The sequence below is a fragment of the Carcharodon carcharias genome, chromosome 38 (assembly GCF_017639515.1).
Source record: "Carcharodon carcharias isolate sCarCar2 chromosome 38, sCarCar2.pri, whole genome shotgun sequence".
NCBI classification, from domain to species: domain Eukaryota; kingdom Metazoa; phylum Chordata; class Chondrichthyes; order Lamniformes; family Lamnidae; genus Carcharodon; species Carcharodon carcharias.
Window position 1 is genome coordinate 2,286,194 of NC_054504.1, and position 14,785 is coordinate 2,300,978.

Sequence of the window (14,785 nt, forward strand, 5' to 3'; positions counted from 1 at the left end):
GGTATAACGCTGTGTATATTATATAATAACACACCGTGCGTTACTGGGTGTAACGCTGTGTATATTATATAATAACACACCATGCGTTACTGGGTATAACGCTGTATACATTATATAATAACACACCGTGCGTTACTGGGTATAACGCTGTGTATATTATATAATAACACACCGTGCGTTACTGGGTATAACGCTGTGCATATTATATCATAACACACCGTGCGTTACTGGGTATAACACTGTATATATTATATAATAACACACCGTGCGTTACTGGGTATAACGCTGTGTATATTATATAATACACCGTGCGTTACTGGGTATAACGCTGTGTATATTATATAATAACACACCGTGCGTTACTGGGTATAACGCTGTGTATATGATATAATAACACACCGTGCGTTACTGGGTATAACACTGTGTATATTATATAATAACACACCGCACGTTACTCGGTATTACGCTGTATATATTATATAATAACACACCGCGCGTTACTGGGTATAACACTGTGTATATTATATAATAACACATCGCGCGTTACTGGGTATAACGCTGTGTATATTATATAATAACACACCGTGCGTTACTGGGTATAACGCTGTGTATATTGTATAACACAATGTGCATTACTGGGTATAACGCTGAGTATATTATATAATAACACACCGTGCGTTACTGGGTATAACGCTGTATATATTATATAATAACACACCGTGCGTTACTGGGTATAACGCTGTATATATTATATAATAACACACCGTGCGTTGCTGGGTATAACGCTGTGTATATTATATAATAACACATCGTGCGTTACTGGGTATAACACTGTGTATATTATATAATAACACACCGTGCGTTACTGGGTATAACGCTGTGTATATTATATAATAACACACCGTGCGTTACTGGGTGTAACGCTGTGTATATTATATAATAACACACCATGCGTTACTGGGTATAACGCTGTATACATTATATAATAACACACCGTGCGTTACTGGGTATAACGCTGTGTATATTATATAATAACACACCGTGCGTTACTGGGTATAACGCTGTGCATATTATATCATAACACACCGTGCGTTACTGGGTATAACACTGTATATATTATATAATAACACACCGTGCGTTACTGGGTATAACGCTGTGTATATTATATAATACACCGTGCGTTACTGGGTATAACGCTGTGTATATTATATAATAACACACCGTGCGTTACTGGGTATAACGCTGTGTATATGATATAATAACACACCGTGCGTTACTGGGTATAACACTGTGTATATTATATAATAGCACACCGCACGTTACTCGGTATTACGCTGTATATATTATATAATAACACACCGCGCGTTACTGGGTATAACACTGTGTATATTATATAATAACACATCACGCGTTACTGGGTATAACGCTGTGTATATTATATAATAACACACCGTGCGTTACTGGGTATAACGCTGTGTATATTATATAACACAATGTGCATTACTGGGTATAACGCTGTGTATATTATATAATAACACACCGTGCGTTACTGGGTATAACACTGTGTACATTATATAATAACACACCGTGCGTTACTGGGTATAACGCTGTATATATTATATAATAACACACCGTGCGTTACTGGGTATAACACTGTGTATATTATATAATAACACACCGTGCGTTACTGGGTATAAAGCTGTTTATATTATATAATAACACACCGTGCGTTACTGGTTATAACGCTGTGTATATTATAATAACACACCGTGCGTTACTGGGTATAACACTGTATATATTATATAATAACACACCGTGCGTTACTGGGTATAACACTGTGTATATTATATAATAACACACCGTGCGTTACTGGGTATAACGCTGTGTATATTATATAATAACACCTAGTGCGTTACTGGGTATAACACTGTATATATTATATAATAACACACCGTGCGTTACTGGGTATAACGCTGTGTATATTATATAATAACACACCGTACGTTACTGGGTATAACGCTGTATATATTATATAATAACACACCGTGCGTTACTGGGTATAACGCTGTATATATTATATAATAACACACCGTGCGTTGCTGGATATAACGCTGTGTATATTATATAATAACACACCGTGCGTTACTGGGTATAACACTGTGTATATTATATAATAACACACCGTGCGTTACTGGGTGTAACACTGTGTATATTATATAATAACACACCGTGCGTTACTGGGTGTAACACTGTGTATATTATATAATAACACACCGTGCGTTACTGGGTATAACGCTGTATATGTTATATAATAACACACTGTGCGTTACTGGGTATAACACTGTGTATATTATATAATAACACTGCATGTTACTGCATGTCTGTTGTATATAATGGATAATGTCATAGGGTGTGTTATGTGATGTGATTTGCCTGTTTGATTTCTGAATTATAGTCTAAAATGTTTTTAATACATTCACAGGTCCTCTCAGCTCTTGATATTTTGCAGCCTCCACATATTGATTATTTTGAGGAGATGTATCCTTTTGCATTTTTAATCAATAGCTCGTCTGATGAGGTCGGTTATTAAGGAGCAGACAGCAAGACATGGGGGGCGGGTGGCGAGATTCAGGGAGGGAATTCCAGAGCTTAGGGCCCTCCCCAGGCTGCTGAAGGTTCGGCTGCCAATGGTGGAGCGATGGGAATCGGGGGATGCTCGAGAGGCTGGAATCGGAGAAGAGGAGAGATCTCGGAGGGTTGTAGGAGGTGACAGAGATAGGGAGGGTTATAGGGGGCTGGAGGAGGTTACAGAGACAGGGAGGGTTGTAGGGGGCTGGAGGAGGTTACAGAGATAGGGAGGGTTGTAGGGGGCTGGAGGAGGTTACAGAGATAGGGAGGGGTGTAGGGGGCTGGAGGAGGTTACAGAGATAGGGAGGGATGTAGGGGCTGGAGGAGGTTACAGAGATAGGGAAGGGTGTAGGGAGCTGGAGGAGGTTACAGAGATAGGGAGGGGTGTAGGTGCTAGAGGAGGTTACAGAGATAGGGAGGGGTGTATGGGCTGGAGGAGGTTACAGAGATAGGGAGGGGTGTAGGGAGCTGGAGGAGGTTACAGAGATAGGGAGGGGTGTAGGGGGCTGGAGGAGGTTACAGAGTTAGGGAGGGGTGTAGGGGGCTGGAGGAGGTTACAGAGTTAGGGAGGGGTGTAGGGGCTGGAGGAGGTTACAGAGAGAGGGAGGGTTGTAGGGGCTGGAGGAGGTTACAGAAATAGGGAGGGTTGTAGGGGGCTGGAGGACGTTACAGAGAGAGGGAGGGTTGTAGGGGCTGGAGGAGGTTACAGAAATAGGGAGGGTTGTAGGGTCTGGAGGAGGTTACAGAGATAGGGAGGGGTGTAGGGGCTGGAGGAGGTTACAGAGTTAGGGAGGGGTGTAGGGGCTGGAGGAGGTTACAGAGAGAGGGAGGTGTGTAGGGGCTGGAGGAGGTTACAGGGATAGGGAGGGTTGTAGGGCAGGCCCACCAGTCAGACATAGCTCCTTGACTCCCAGCTGTGCTCCAGATATGTCATTACTGAGTTAATGCAGAGTGATCTCCACAAAGTCATCGTGTCTCCACAAACTCTTAGCTCGGACCACATCAAAGTTTTCCTGTACCAGATACTCAGAGGTCAGTGCGATCGAGAAAGGATCATCCAAGGCTGAAGACCAAATCCACAGAGATATACGAGGGAGATTGAGGGAAACGGAGAGGGGGGACCGAGGGAGGAGGGGGGAGCAGGGATGGAGGGAGAGGGGGCAGCGGGGACCGAGGGAGAGGTTGATAAAGTTTATTCTGGATTCTTGCCTGCTCTAACTCTTCCGTTTCTGATTCTAGGGCTGAAATATTTGCACTCGGCAGGGGTTTTACATCGTGACATCAAACCCGGGAACTTACTCGTCAACAGTAACTGTGTCTTAAAGGTTTGTCTCCCTCTACACCGTCCCCATCAAACACTCCCAGGACAGGTACAGCACGGGGTTAGATACAGAGTAAATCTCCCTCTACACAGTCCCCCATCAAACACTCCCAGGACAGGTACAGCACGGGGTTAGATACAGAGTAAAGCTCCCTCTACACTGTCCCCATCAAACACTCCCAGGACAGGTACAGCACGGGGTTAGATACAGAGTAAATCTCCCTCTACACTGTCCCCATCAAACACTCCCAGGACAGGTACAGCACCGGGGTTAGATACAGAGTAAATCTCCCTCTACACCGTCCCCATCAAACACTCCCAGGACAGGTACAGCACGGGGTTAGATACAGAGTAAATCTCCCTCTACACCGTCCCCATCAAACACTCCCAGGACAGGTACAGCACCGGTTAGATACAGAGTAAATCTCCCTCTACACTGTCCCCATCAAACACTCCAGGACAGGTACAGCACGGGGTTAGATACAGAGTAAATCTCCCTCTACACTGTCCCCATCAAACACTCCCAGGACAGGTACAGCACGAGGTTAGATACAGAGTAAATCTCCCTCTACACTGTCCCCATCAAACACTCCCAGGACAGTACAGCACGGGGTTAGATACAGAGTAAATCTTCCTCTACAACCGTCCCCCATCAAACACTCCCAGGACAGGTACAGCACGGGGTTAGATACAGAGTAAATCTCCCTCTACACCGTCCCCCATCAAACGCTCCCAGGACAGGTACAGCACGGGGTTAGATACAGAGTAAATCTCCCTCTACACCGTCCCCCATCAAACACTCCCAGGACAGGTACAGCACGGGGTTAGATACAGAGTAAATCTCCCTCTACACCGTCCCCCATCAAACACTCCCAGGACAGGTACAGCACCGGGGTTAGATACAGAGCAGAGGGAGCGAAGGAGAGGGGGAGGTCGGTTGTTGTCAGTGACTGCCTGTCGAACGCTCTCTGAGCCTCTGTCTCCCTCTCGTTCTCCGCACCTCTGCTCTGCCCGCCCCGTCCCCTCTTCAGATCTGCGACTTTGGCCTAGCGAGGCTGGAGGAGCCGGACCTTTCCAGGCACATGACGCAGGAGGTGGTGACGCAGTACTACCGGGCCCCGGAGATCCTGATGGGCAGCACCCACTACGACAGCTCCATTGACATCTGGTCGGTCGGCTGCATCTTCGCCGAGCTGCTGGGCCGGAGAATCCTGTTCCAAGCGCAGAGTCCGATCCAGCAGGTGAATCTTCGGGGTTGTGGGGGTGGGGGGTGTTGGGGGGGGTGGGGAGGGGTGGGGGGTGTTGGGCGGGGGGGGGGTGGGTTGGGAACCGTTCGGTGGGACCTCGGGGTGAGGGTCATCCCTGAAAGTGGGAGCAGGACAGCCGGAGTTGGCAAGGGGAGGAGGCCGTTCAGCCCCTCTCCTCGAGCCTGTTACACAGGAACAGGAGGAGGGCCGTTCAGCCCCTCTCCAGCCCTGTTACACGGGAACAGGAGGAGGCCGTTCAGCCCCTCTCCAGCCCTGTTACACGGGAACAGGAGGAGGCCATTCAGCCCCTCCTCGAGCCTGTTACACAGGAACAGTAGGAGGCCGTTCAGCCCCTCTCCTCGAGCCTGTTACACAGGAACAGGAGGAGGGCCGTTCAGCCCCTCTCCAGCCCTGTTACACGGGAACAGGAGGAGGCCGTTCAGCCCCTCTCCAGCCCTGTTACACAGGAACAGGAGGAGGCCATTCAGCCCCTCCTCGAGCCTGTTACACAGGAACAGGAGGAGGCCATTCAGCCCCTCCTCGAGCCTGTTACACAGGAACAGGAGGAGGCCGTTCAGCCCCTCTCCTCGAGCCTGTTACACAGGAACAGGAGGAGGGCCGTTCAGCCCCTCTCCAGCCCTGTTACACGGGAACAGGAGGAGGCCATTCAGCCCCTCCTCGAGCCTGTTACACAGGAACAGGAGGAGGCCGTTCAGCCCCTCTCCTCGAGCCTGTTACACAGGAACAGGAGGAGGGCCGTTCAGCCCCTCTCCAGCCCTGTTACACGGGAACAGGAGGAGGCCATTCAGCCCCTCCTCGAGCCTGTTACACAGGAACAGGAGGAGGCCGTTCAGCCCCTCTCCAGCCCTGTTACACAGGAACAGGAGGAGGGCCGTTCAGCCCCTCTCCAGCCCTGTTACACGGGAACAGGAGGAGGCCGTTCAGCCCCTCTCCAGCCCTGTTACACAGGAACAGGAGGAGGCCATTCAGCCCCTCTCCAGCCCTGTTACACAGGAACAGGAGGAGGCCATTCAGCCCCTTGAATGTCTTTTATCCAATGGGGAATGATGTCAGTGAGCTGAGTCTGATTGGGGTCTGGAAAGCCCCACCCAGGGTGATGGTGTTTTACCCGTGTTTCTGAGCAGGGGGTTGGTGATGGTTTGACTGTGGAGTTTGGATCATTCCTGACTCTCTCTCTCTGGGCCTTGCCTCTTGCAGTTGGACCTGATCACTGATCTCCTGGGGACCCCTCCAGCCTTGGCCTTCCACAGTGCCTGTGATGGAGCCAAGGCCCACATCCTAAGGGGGAGACCGAAAGCGGTGAGATTGCCCGTCTGTACGCGCCCTGTTTACATCCATCTCACCCCGTCCTCCACTGCCCTTCCCCCGCTCCTCTCTCACCCCCATAACCCCCGCCCCCGTACCCCCCACCCCCCTTTAACCCCACCCCCTTACCCCCACTGCCTTATAACCCCCTTCCCCCTTACACCCATCCCCTTGTAACCCCGACCCCCTTACCCCCATCCCCTTATAAGCCCCACCCCCTTATAACCCCACCCCCTTACACCCACCCCATTATAACCCCCTTCCCCCTTACACCCATCCCCTTATAACTCCCACCCCCTTATAACACCCACACCCTTGCCCCCATCCCCTTATAACTCCCACCCCCTTATAACCCCCACCCCCTTACCCCCCACCCCCTTATAACGCCACCCCCTTATAACCCCCACCGCCTTATAACCCCACCCCCTTATAACCCCCACCCCCTTATAACTCCCAACCCCTTATAACTCCCACCCCCTTATCACCCCCTTCCCCTTATAACCCCCACCCCCTTATAACCCCCACTCCCTTATAACCCCCACCCCCTTATAACTCCCACCCCCTTATAACTCCCACCCCCTTATAACCCCCACCCCCTTATCACCCCCTTACCCCCACCCCCTTATAACCCCCACCCCCTTACACCCACGCCTTTATAACCCCCATCCCCTTATAACACCCACCCCCTTATAACCCCCACCCCCTTATAAACCCCACCCCCTTTCCCCCCACCCCCTTATAACCCCCACCCTCTTACCCTCACCCACTTATAACCCGCACCCCCTTATAACCCCCACCCAATTATAACCCCCACCCCCTTATAACCCCCACCCCCTTATAACCCCCACCCCCTTATAAACCCCACCCCCTTTCCCCCCACCCCCTTATAACCCCCACCCTCTTACCCTCACCCACTTATAACCCGCACCCCCTTATAACCCCCACCCAATTATAACCCCCACCCCCTTATAACCCCCATCCCCTTATAACGCCCACCCCCTTATAACCCCCACCCCCTTACCCCTCATCCCCTTATAACCCCCATCCCCTTATAACCCCCACCCCCTTATAACCCCCATCCCCTCATAACCCCCATCACCTTATAACCCCCACCCCCTTACCCCGATCTCCTTATAAACCCCACCCCCTTATAAACCCCACCCCCTTATAACCCCCACACCCTTATAACCCCCACCCCCGTATAACCCCCATCCCCATATAACTCCCACCCCCTTATAACCCCCACCCCCTTACCCCTCATAACCCCCATCCCCTTATAACCCCCAAACCGTTATAACCCCCAACCCGTTATAACCCCCACCCCCTAATAACCCCCACCCCCTTATAACCCCCACCCCCTTATAACCCCCATCCCCTTATAACCCCCACACCCACATAACCCCCACCCCCTTACCCCCATCCCTTATAAACCCCACCCCCTTACCCCCCAAACCCTTGTAACACCCACACCCTTGTAACCCCCACCCCCTTACCCCCATCCCATTATAACCCCCACCCCCTTACCCCCATCCCCTTATAACCCCCATCCTCTTATAAGCCCCACCCTCTTATAACCCCCACCCCCTTATAACTCCCATCCCCTTATAACTCCCACCCCCTTATAACCCCCATCCCCTTATAAACCCCATCCCCTTATAAACCCCATCCGCTTATAAACCCCACCCCCTTATAACCCCCACCCCCTTACAAACCCCATCCCCTTATAACCCCCACCCCCTTACCCCGATCCCCTTATAACCCCCATCCTCTTATAACCCCCACCCCCTTATAACCCCCACCCGCTTATAACCCCCACCCCCTTATAACCCCCGTCCCCTTATAACCCCCATCCCCTTAAAAACCCCACCCACATACTCCCATCCCCTTATAACCCCCACCCCCTTATCCCCCACCCCGTTATAACCCCCACCCCCTTATAACCCCACCCCTTATAACTCCAACCCTTTTAACTCCCACCCCCTTATAACCCCCTTCCCCTTATAACCCCCATCCACTTATAACACCCACCCCCTTATAACCCCCACCCCCTTATAACTCCCACCTCCTTATGACACCCACTCCCTTATAACCCCCACCCCCTTATAACACCCACCCCCTTACCCCCACCCCCTTATAACCCCCACCCCCTTACACCCACGCCCTTATAACCCCCATCACCTTATAACACCCACCCCTTTATAACCCCCTTCCCTCTTAACCCCATCCCCTTATAACACCCACCCCCTTACCGCCATCCCCTTATAACACCCACCCCCTTATAAACCCCACCCCCTTACCCCCCACCCCCTTATAACCCCCACCCTCTTACCCTCACCCACTTATAACCCGCACCCACCTTATAACACCCACCCATATAACCCCCACCCCCTTATAACCCCATCCCCTTATAACGCCCACCCCCTTATAACCCCCACCCCCCTTACCCCTCATCCCCTTATAACCCCCATCCCCTTATAACCCCCCACCCCCTTATAACCCCCATCCCCTCATACCCCCATCACCTTATAACCCCCACCCCCTTACCCCGATCTCCTTATAAACCCCACCCCCTTATAAACCCCACCCCCTTATAACCCCCACACCCTTATAAACCCCCACCCCCGTATAACCCCCCATCCCCATATAACTCCCACCCCCTTATAACCCCCCACCACCCTTACCGCTCATCCCTTATAACCCCACACCCCCTTATAACCTCCACCCCCCTTATAACCCCCATCCCCTTATAACCCCCACCCCCTCATAACCCCCACCCACTTACTCCTCCCTTATAACCCCCACCCCCTTACCCCCCAAACCCTTGTAACACCACACCCTTGTACCCCCCACCCCCTTAACACCATCCCATTATAACTCCACCCCCTTACCCCCCATCCCCTGATAACCCCCATCCCTTATAACTCCACCACCCTTATAACCTCCCATCCCCTTATAACCCCATCCGCTTATAAACCCCACCCCCGTTACAACCCCCACCCCTTACAAACCCATCCCCTTATAACCCCCACCCCACTTACCCCCGATCCCTTATAACCCCCATCCTCTTATAACCCCCACCCCCTTATCACCGCCCACCCGCTTATACCTAACCCCCACCCCCTTATTAACCCCCGTCGCCTTATAACCCCCATCCCCATAAAAAACCCCACCCACTTACTCCGCATCCCCTTATAACCCCCACCCCCTTATTCCCCCACCCCGTTATAACCCCCACCCCCTTATAACCCCCACCCCCTTATAACTCCCAACCCCTTTTAACTCCCACCCCTTATAACCCCCTTCCCCTTATAACCCCCATCCACTTATAACCCCCACCCCCTTATAACCCCCACCCCCTTATAACTCCCACCCCCTTATGACACCCACCCCCTTATAACCCCCACCCCCTTATAACACATACCCCCTTACCCCCACCCCCTTATAACCCCCACCCCCTTACACCCACGCCCTTATAACCCCACCCCTTTATAAACCCCCATCCCCTTATAATCCCCATCCCCTTATAATGCCCATCCCCTTATAACCCCCACCCCCTTATAACCCCACTCCCTTAACCCCACCCCCTTATAACCCCCGCCCCCTTATATCCCCCACCCTTTTAACCCCCATCCCCTTATAACCCCCATCCCCTTATAACCCCCATCCCCTTATAACCCCCATCCCTTATAACCCCCACCCCCTTATACCCCCCTTATAACCCCCACCCCCTTATAACCCCCACCCCCTAATAAGCCCAACCCCCTTATAACCCCCATCCCCTTATAACCCCCACCCCCTTATAAACCCCATCCCCTTATAACCCCCATCCTCTTATAAACACCATCCCCTTACCCCCCTTCCCCTTATAACCCCCTTCCCCTTATAACCCCCTTCCCCTTATAACCCCCTTCCCCTTATAACCTCCACCCCCTTATAACCCCCATCCCCTTATAACCCCCTTCCCCTTACCCCCCTTCCCCTTATAACCCCCAGCCCCTTATAATCCCCATCCCCTTATAACCCCCATCCCCTTAAAACCCCCACCCCCTTATAACCCCCACCCCTTATAACCCCCACCCCCTTATAACCCCCACCCCCTTATAACCCCCACCCCCTTATAAGCCCCACCACCTTATAACCCCAACCCCCTTATAACCCCACACCCTTACCCCCCATCCCCTTATAACACCCATCACCTTGTAACACCGACCCCCTTATAATCCCCATCCCCTTATAACCCCACCCCCTTATAACCCCCATCCCCTTATAACCCCCACCCCCTTATAACTCCCACCCCCTTACCCCCCACCCCCTTATAACCCCCACCCTCTTACCCTCACCCACTTATAACCCGCACCCCCTTATAACCCCCACCCAATTATAACCCCCACCCTCTTATAACCCCCATTCCCTTATAACGCCCACCCCCTTATAACCCCCACCCCCTTACCCCTCATCCCCTTATAACCCCCATCCCCTTATAACCCCCACCCCCTTATAACCCCCATCCCCTCATAACCCCCATCACCTTATAACCCCCCACCCCCTTACCCCGATCTCCTTATAAACCCCACCCCCTTATAAACCCCACCCCCTTATAACCCCCACACCCTTATAACCCCCACCCCCGTATAACCCCCATCCCCATATAACTCCCACCCCCTTATAACCCCCACCCCCTTACCCCTCATCCCCTTATAACCCCCACCCCCTTATAACCCCCACCCCCTTATAACCCCCATCCCCTTATAACCCCCACCCCCTCATAATCCCCACCCCCTTACCCCCATCCCTTATAACCCCCACCCCCTTACCCCCCAAACCCTTGTAACCCCCACACCCTTGTAACCCCCACCCCCTTACCCCCATCCCATTATAACCCCCACCCCCTTATAACCCCCATCCCCTTATAACCCCCATCCTCTTATAAGCCCCACCCCCTTATAACCCCCACCCCCTTATAACCCCCATCCCCTTATAACTCCCACCCCCTTATAACCCCCATCCCCTTATAACCCCCATCCCCTTATAAACCCCAGCCCTTATAACCCCCACCCCCTTACAAACCCCATCCCCTTATAACCCCCACCCCCTTACCCCGATCCCCTTATAACCCCCATCCTCTTATAACCCCCACCCCCTTATAACCCCCACCCGCTTATAACCCCCACCCCCTTATAACCCCCGTCCCCTTATTACCCCCATCCCCTTAAAAACCCCACCCACTTACTCCCATCCCCTTATAACCCCCACCCCCTTATCCCCCACCCCGTTATAACCCCCACCCCCTTGTAGCCCCCACCCCCTTACCACAATCCCCTTATAACCCCCACCCCTGTACCCCCATCCCCTTATAACCCACACCCCTTATAACCCCCACCCGTTATACCCCCACCCCCTTATCACCCCCACCCCCTTATCACCCCCACCCCCTTATAACCCCCACCCCCTTATAACACCCACCCGCTTATAACACCCACGCACTTACCCCCCATCCCCTAATAACCCCCCAACCCTTTATAACCCCATCCCCTTATAAACCCCCACCCCGTTATAACCCCCACACCCTTACCCCCATCCCCTTACCCCCCATCCCCTTATAACCCCACCCCCTTACCCCACCCCCTTATAAACACCACCCCCTATAAACCCCACCCCCTTATAATCCCCACCTCCTTATAACCCCCACCCCCTTATAACCCCCTTCCCCTTATAACCCACACGCCCTTACACCCCACACCCTTATATCCCCCACCCCTTTACTCCCCATCCCCTTATAACCCCCACCCCCTTATAACACCCACCCCCTTATAACCCCCACCCCCTTAACCCCCATCCCCTTATAACCCCCATCCCCTTATAACCCCCACCCCTTATAACCCCCATCCCCTTATAACACCCCTTCCCCTTATAACTCCCACCCCCTTATAACCCCCACTCCCTTATAACCCCCACCCCCTTATAACCCCCACCCCCTTATAACCCCCATCCCCTTATAACCCCCACCCGCTTATAACCCCCAGCCCCTTACCACCCAACAACTTATAAACCCCACCCCCTTATAACCCCCACCCCCTTATAACCCCCATCCCCTTATAACCCCCATCCCCTTATAACCCCCATCCCCTTATAACCCCAACCCCCTTATAACCCCCACCCCCTTATAACCCCCACCCCATTACCCCCCACCCCCTTATAACCCCCACCCCCTTATAACCCCCATCCCCGTATAACCCCATCCCCTTATAAACCCCCATCCCCTTATAAACCCCATCCTCTTATAACCCCCACACCGTTATAACCCCCATCCCCTTATAAACCCCCATCCCCTTATAAACCCCCATCCCCTTATAACGCCCATCCCCTTATAACCCACACGCCCTTATAACCCCCACCCCCGTTTAACCCCCACCCCCTTATAACCCCCGCCCCCTTATATCCCCCACCCTTTTACCCCCATCCCCTTATAACCCCCATCCCCTTATAACCCCCATCCCCTTATAACCTCCATCCCTTATAACCCCCACCCCCTTATACCCCCCTTATAACCCCCACCCCCCTTATAACCCCCACCCCCTAATAAGCCCAACCCCCTTATAACCCCATTCCCTTATAACCCCCACCCCCTTATAAACCCCATCCCCTTATAACCCCCATCCTCTTATAAACACCATCCCCTTACCCCCCTTCCCCTTATAACCCCCTTCCCCTTATAACCCCCTTCCCCTTATAACCTCCACCCCCTTATAACCCCCATCCCCTTATAACCCCCTTCCCCTTACCCCCCTTTCCCCTGATAAACCCCCCAGCCCCTTATAACCCCAACCCCCTTATAACCCCCATCCCCTTATAACCCCCACCCCTTATAACCCCCACCCCTTATAACCCCCACCCCCTTATAACCCCCACTCCCTTATAATCCCCATCCCCTTATAACCCCACCTTCCCCTTATAACCCCACACCCCCTTATAACCCCACCCCCTTACCCCCATCCCCTTATAACACCCATCACCTTGTAACACCGACCCCCTTATAATCCCCATCCCCTTATAACCCCACCCCCTTATAACCCCCATCCCCTTATAACCCCCAACCCCTTATAACTCCCACCCCCTTATAATTCCCAACCCCTTATAACCCCACCCCCTTATAACCCCCACCCCCTTATAACCCCCCACCCACCTATAACCCCCATCCCCTTATAACCCCCATCCCCTTATAACCCACATGGCCTTATAACCCCCAACCCCTTATAACCCCCACCCCCTTATAACTCCCAACCCCTTATAACGCCCACCCCCTTATAACCCCCTTCCCCTTATAACCCCCTTCCCCTTATAACCCCCGTCCCCTTATAACCCCACCCCCTTATAACTCCCACCCCCTTATAACCCCCACCCCCTTATAACCCCCACCCCCTTATAACACCCACCCCCTTACCCCCACCCCCTTATAACCCCCACCCCCTTACACCCACGCCCTTATAACCCCCATCCCCTTATAACACCCACCCCCTTATAACCCCCTTCCCTCTTAACCCCATCCCCTTATAACACCCACCCCCTTACCGCCATCCCCTTATAACCCCCACCCCCTTATAAACCCCACCCCCTTACCCCCATTCCCTTATAACCCCAATCCCCTTACCCTCACCCCCTTATAACCCGCACCCCTTATAACCCCCACCCAATTATAACCCCCACCCTCTTATAACCCCCATCCCCTTATACGCCCACCCCCTTATAACCCCCACCCCCTTACCCCTCATCCCCTTATAACCCCCATCCCCTTATAACCCCATCCCCTTATAACCCCCATCCCCTTATAACCCCCACCCCCTTATAACCCCCACCCCTTATAACCCCCACCCCCTTATAACCCCCACCCCCTTATAACCCCCACCCCCTTATAACCCCATCCCCTTATAATCCCCACCACCTTATAACCCCAACCCCCTTATAACCCCACCCCCTTACCCCCCATCCCCTTATAACACCCATCACCTTGTAACACCCACTCCCTTATAATCCCCATCCCCTCATAACCCCACCCCCTTATAACCCCCATCCCCTTATAACCCCCACCCCCTTACCCCCATCCCCTCATGAACCCCACCCCCTTAACCCCACCCCCTTATAACACCCGCCCCCTTACCCCCATCCCCTTATAACCCCCACCCCATTACCAACCACCCCCTTATAACCCCCACCCCCTTATAACCCCCAGCCCCTTAACCCCATCCTCTTATAAACCCCACCCCCT

At 52.7% G+C, this 14,785-nt stretch overlaps 1 protein-coding gene across 1 annotated transcript in view; it reads left to right on the forward strand.

Annotated features, from left to right (window-relative positions):
• Positions 1 to 14,785, forward strand: part of LOC121273080 (serine/threonine-protein kinase NLK2-like) — a 38,610-nt gene that overhangs the window by 14,677 nt on the left and 9,148 nt on the right. The window contains exons 3-7 of the mRNA XM_041180040.1: positions 2,483 to 2,538; positions 3,554 to 3,660; positions 3,868 to 3,953; positions 4,981 to 5,190; positions 6,415 to 6,516. Coding sequence (XP_041035974.1) covers positions 2,483 to 2,538; positions 3,554 to 3,660; positions 3,868 to 3,953; positions 4,981 to 5,190; positions 6,415 to 6,516 — 561 coding nt within the window. The remainder of the gene's footprint in view (positions 1 to 2,482; positions 2,539 to 3,553; positions 3,661 to 3,867; positions 3,954 to 4,980; positions 5,191 to 6,414; positions 6,517 to 14,785) is intronic.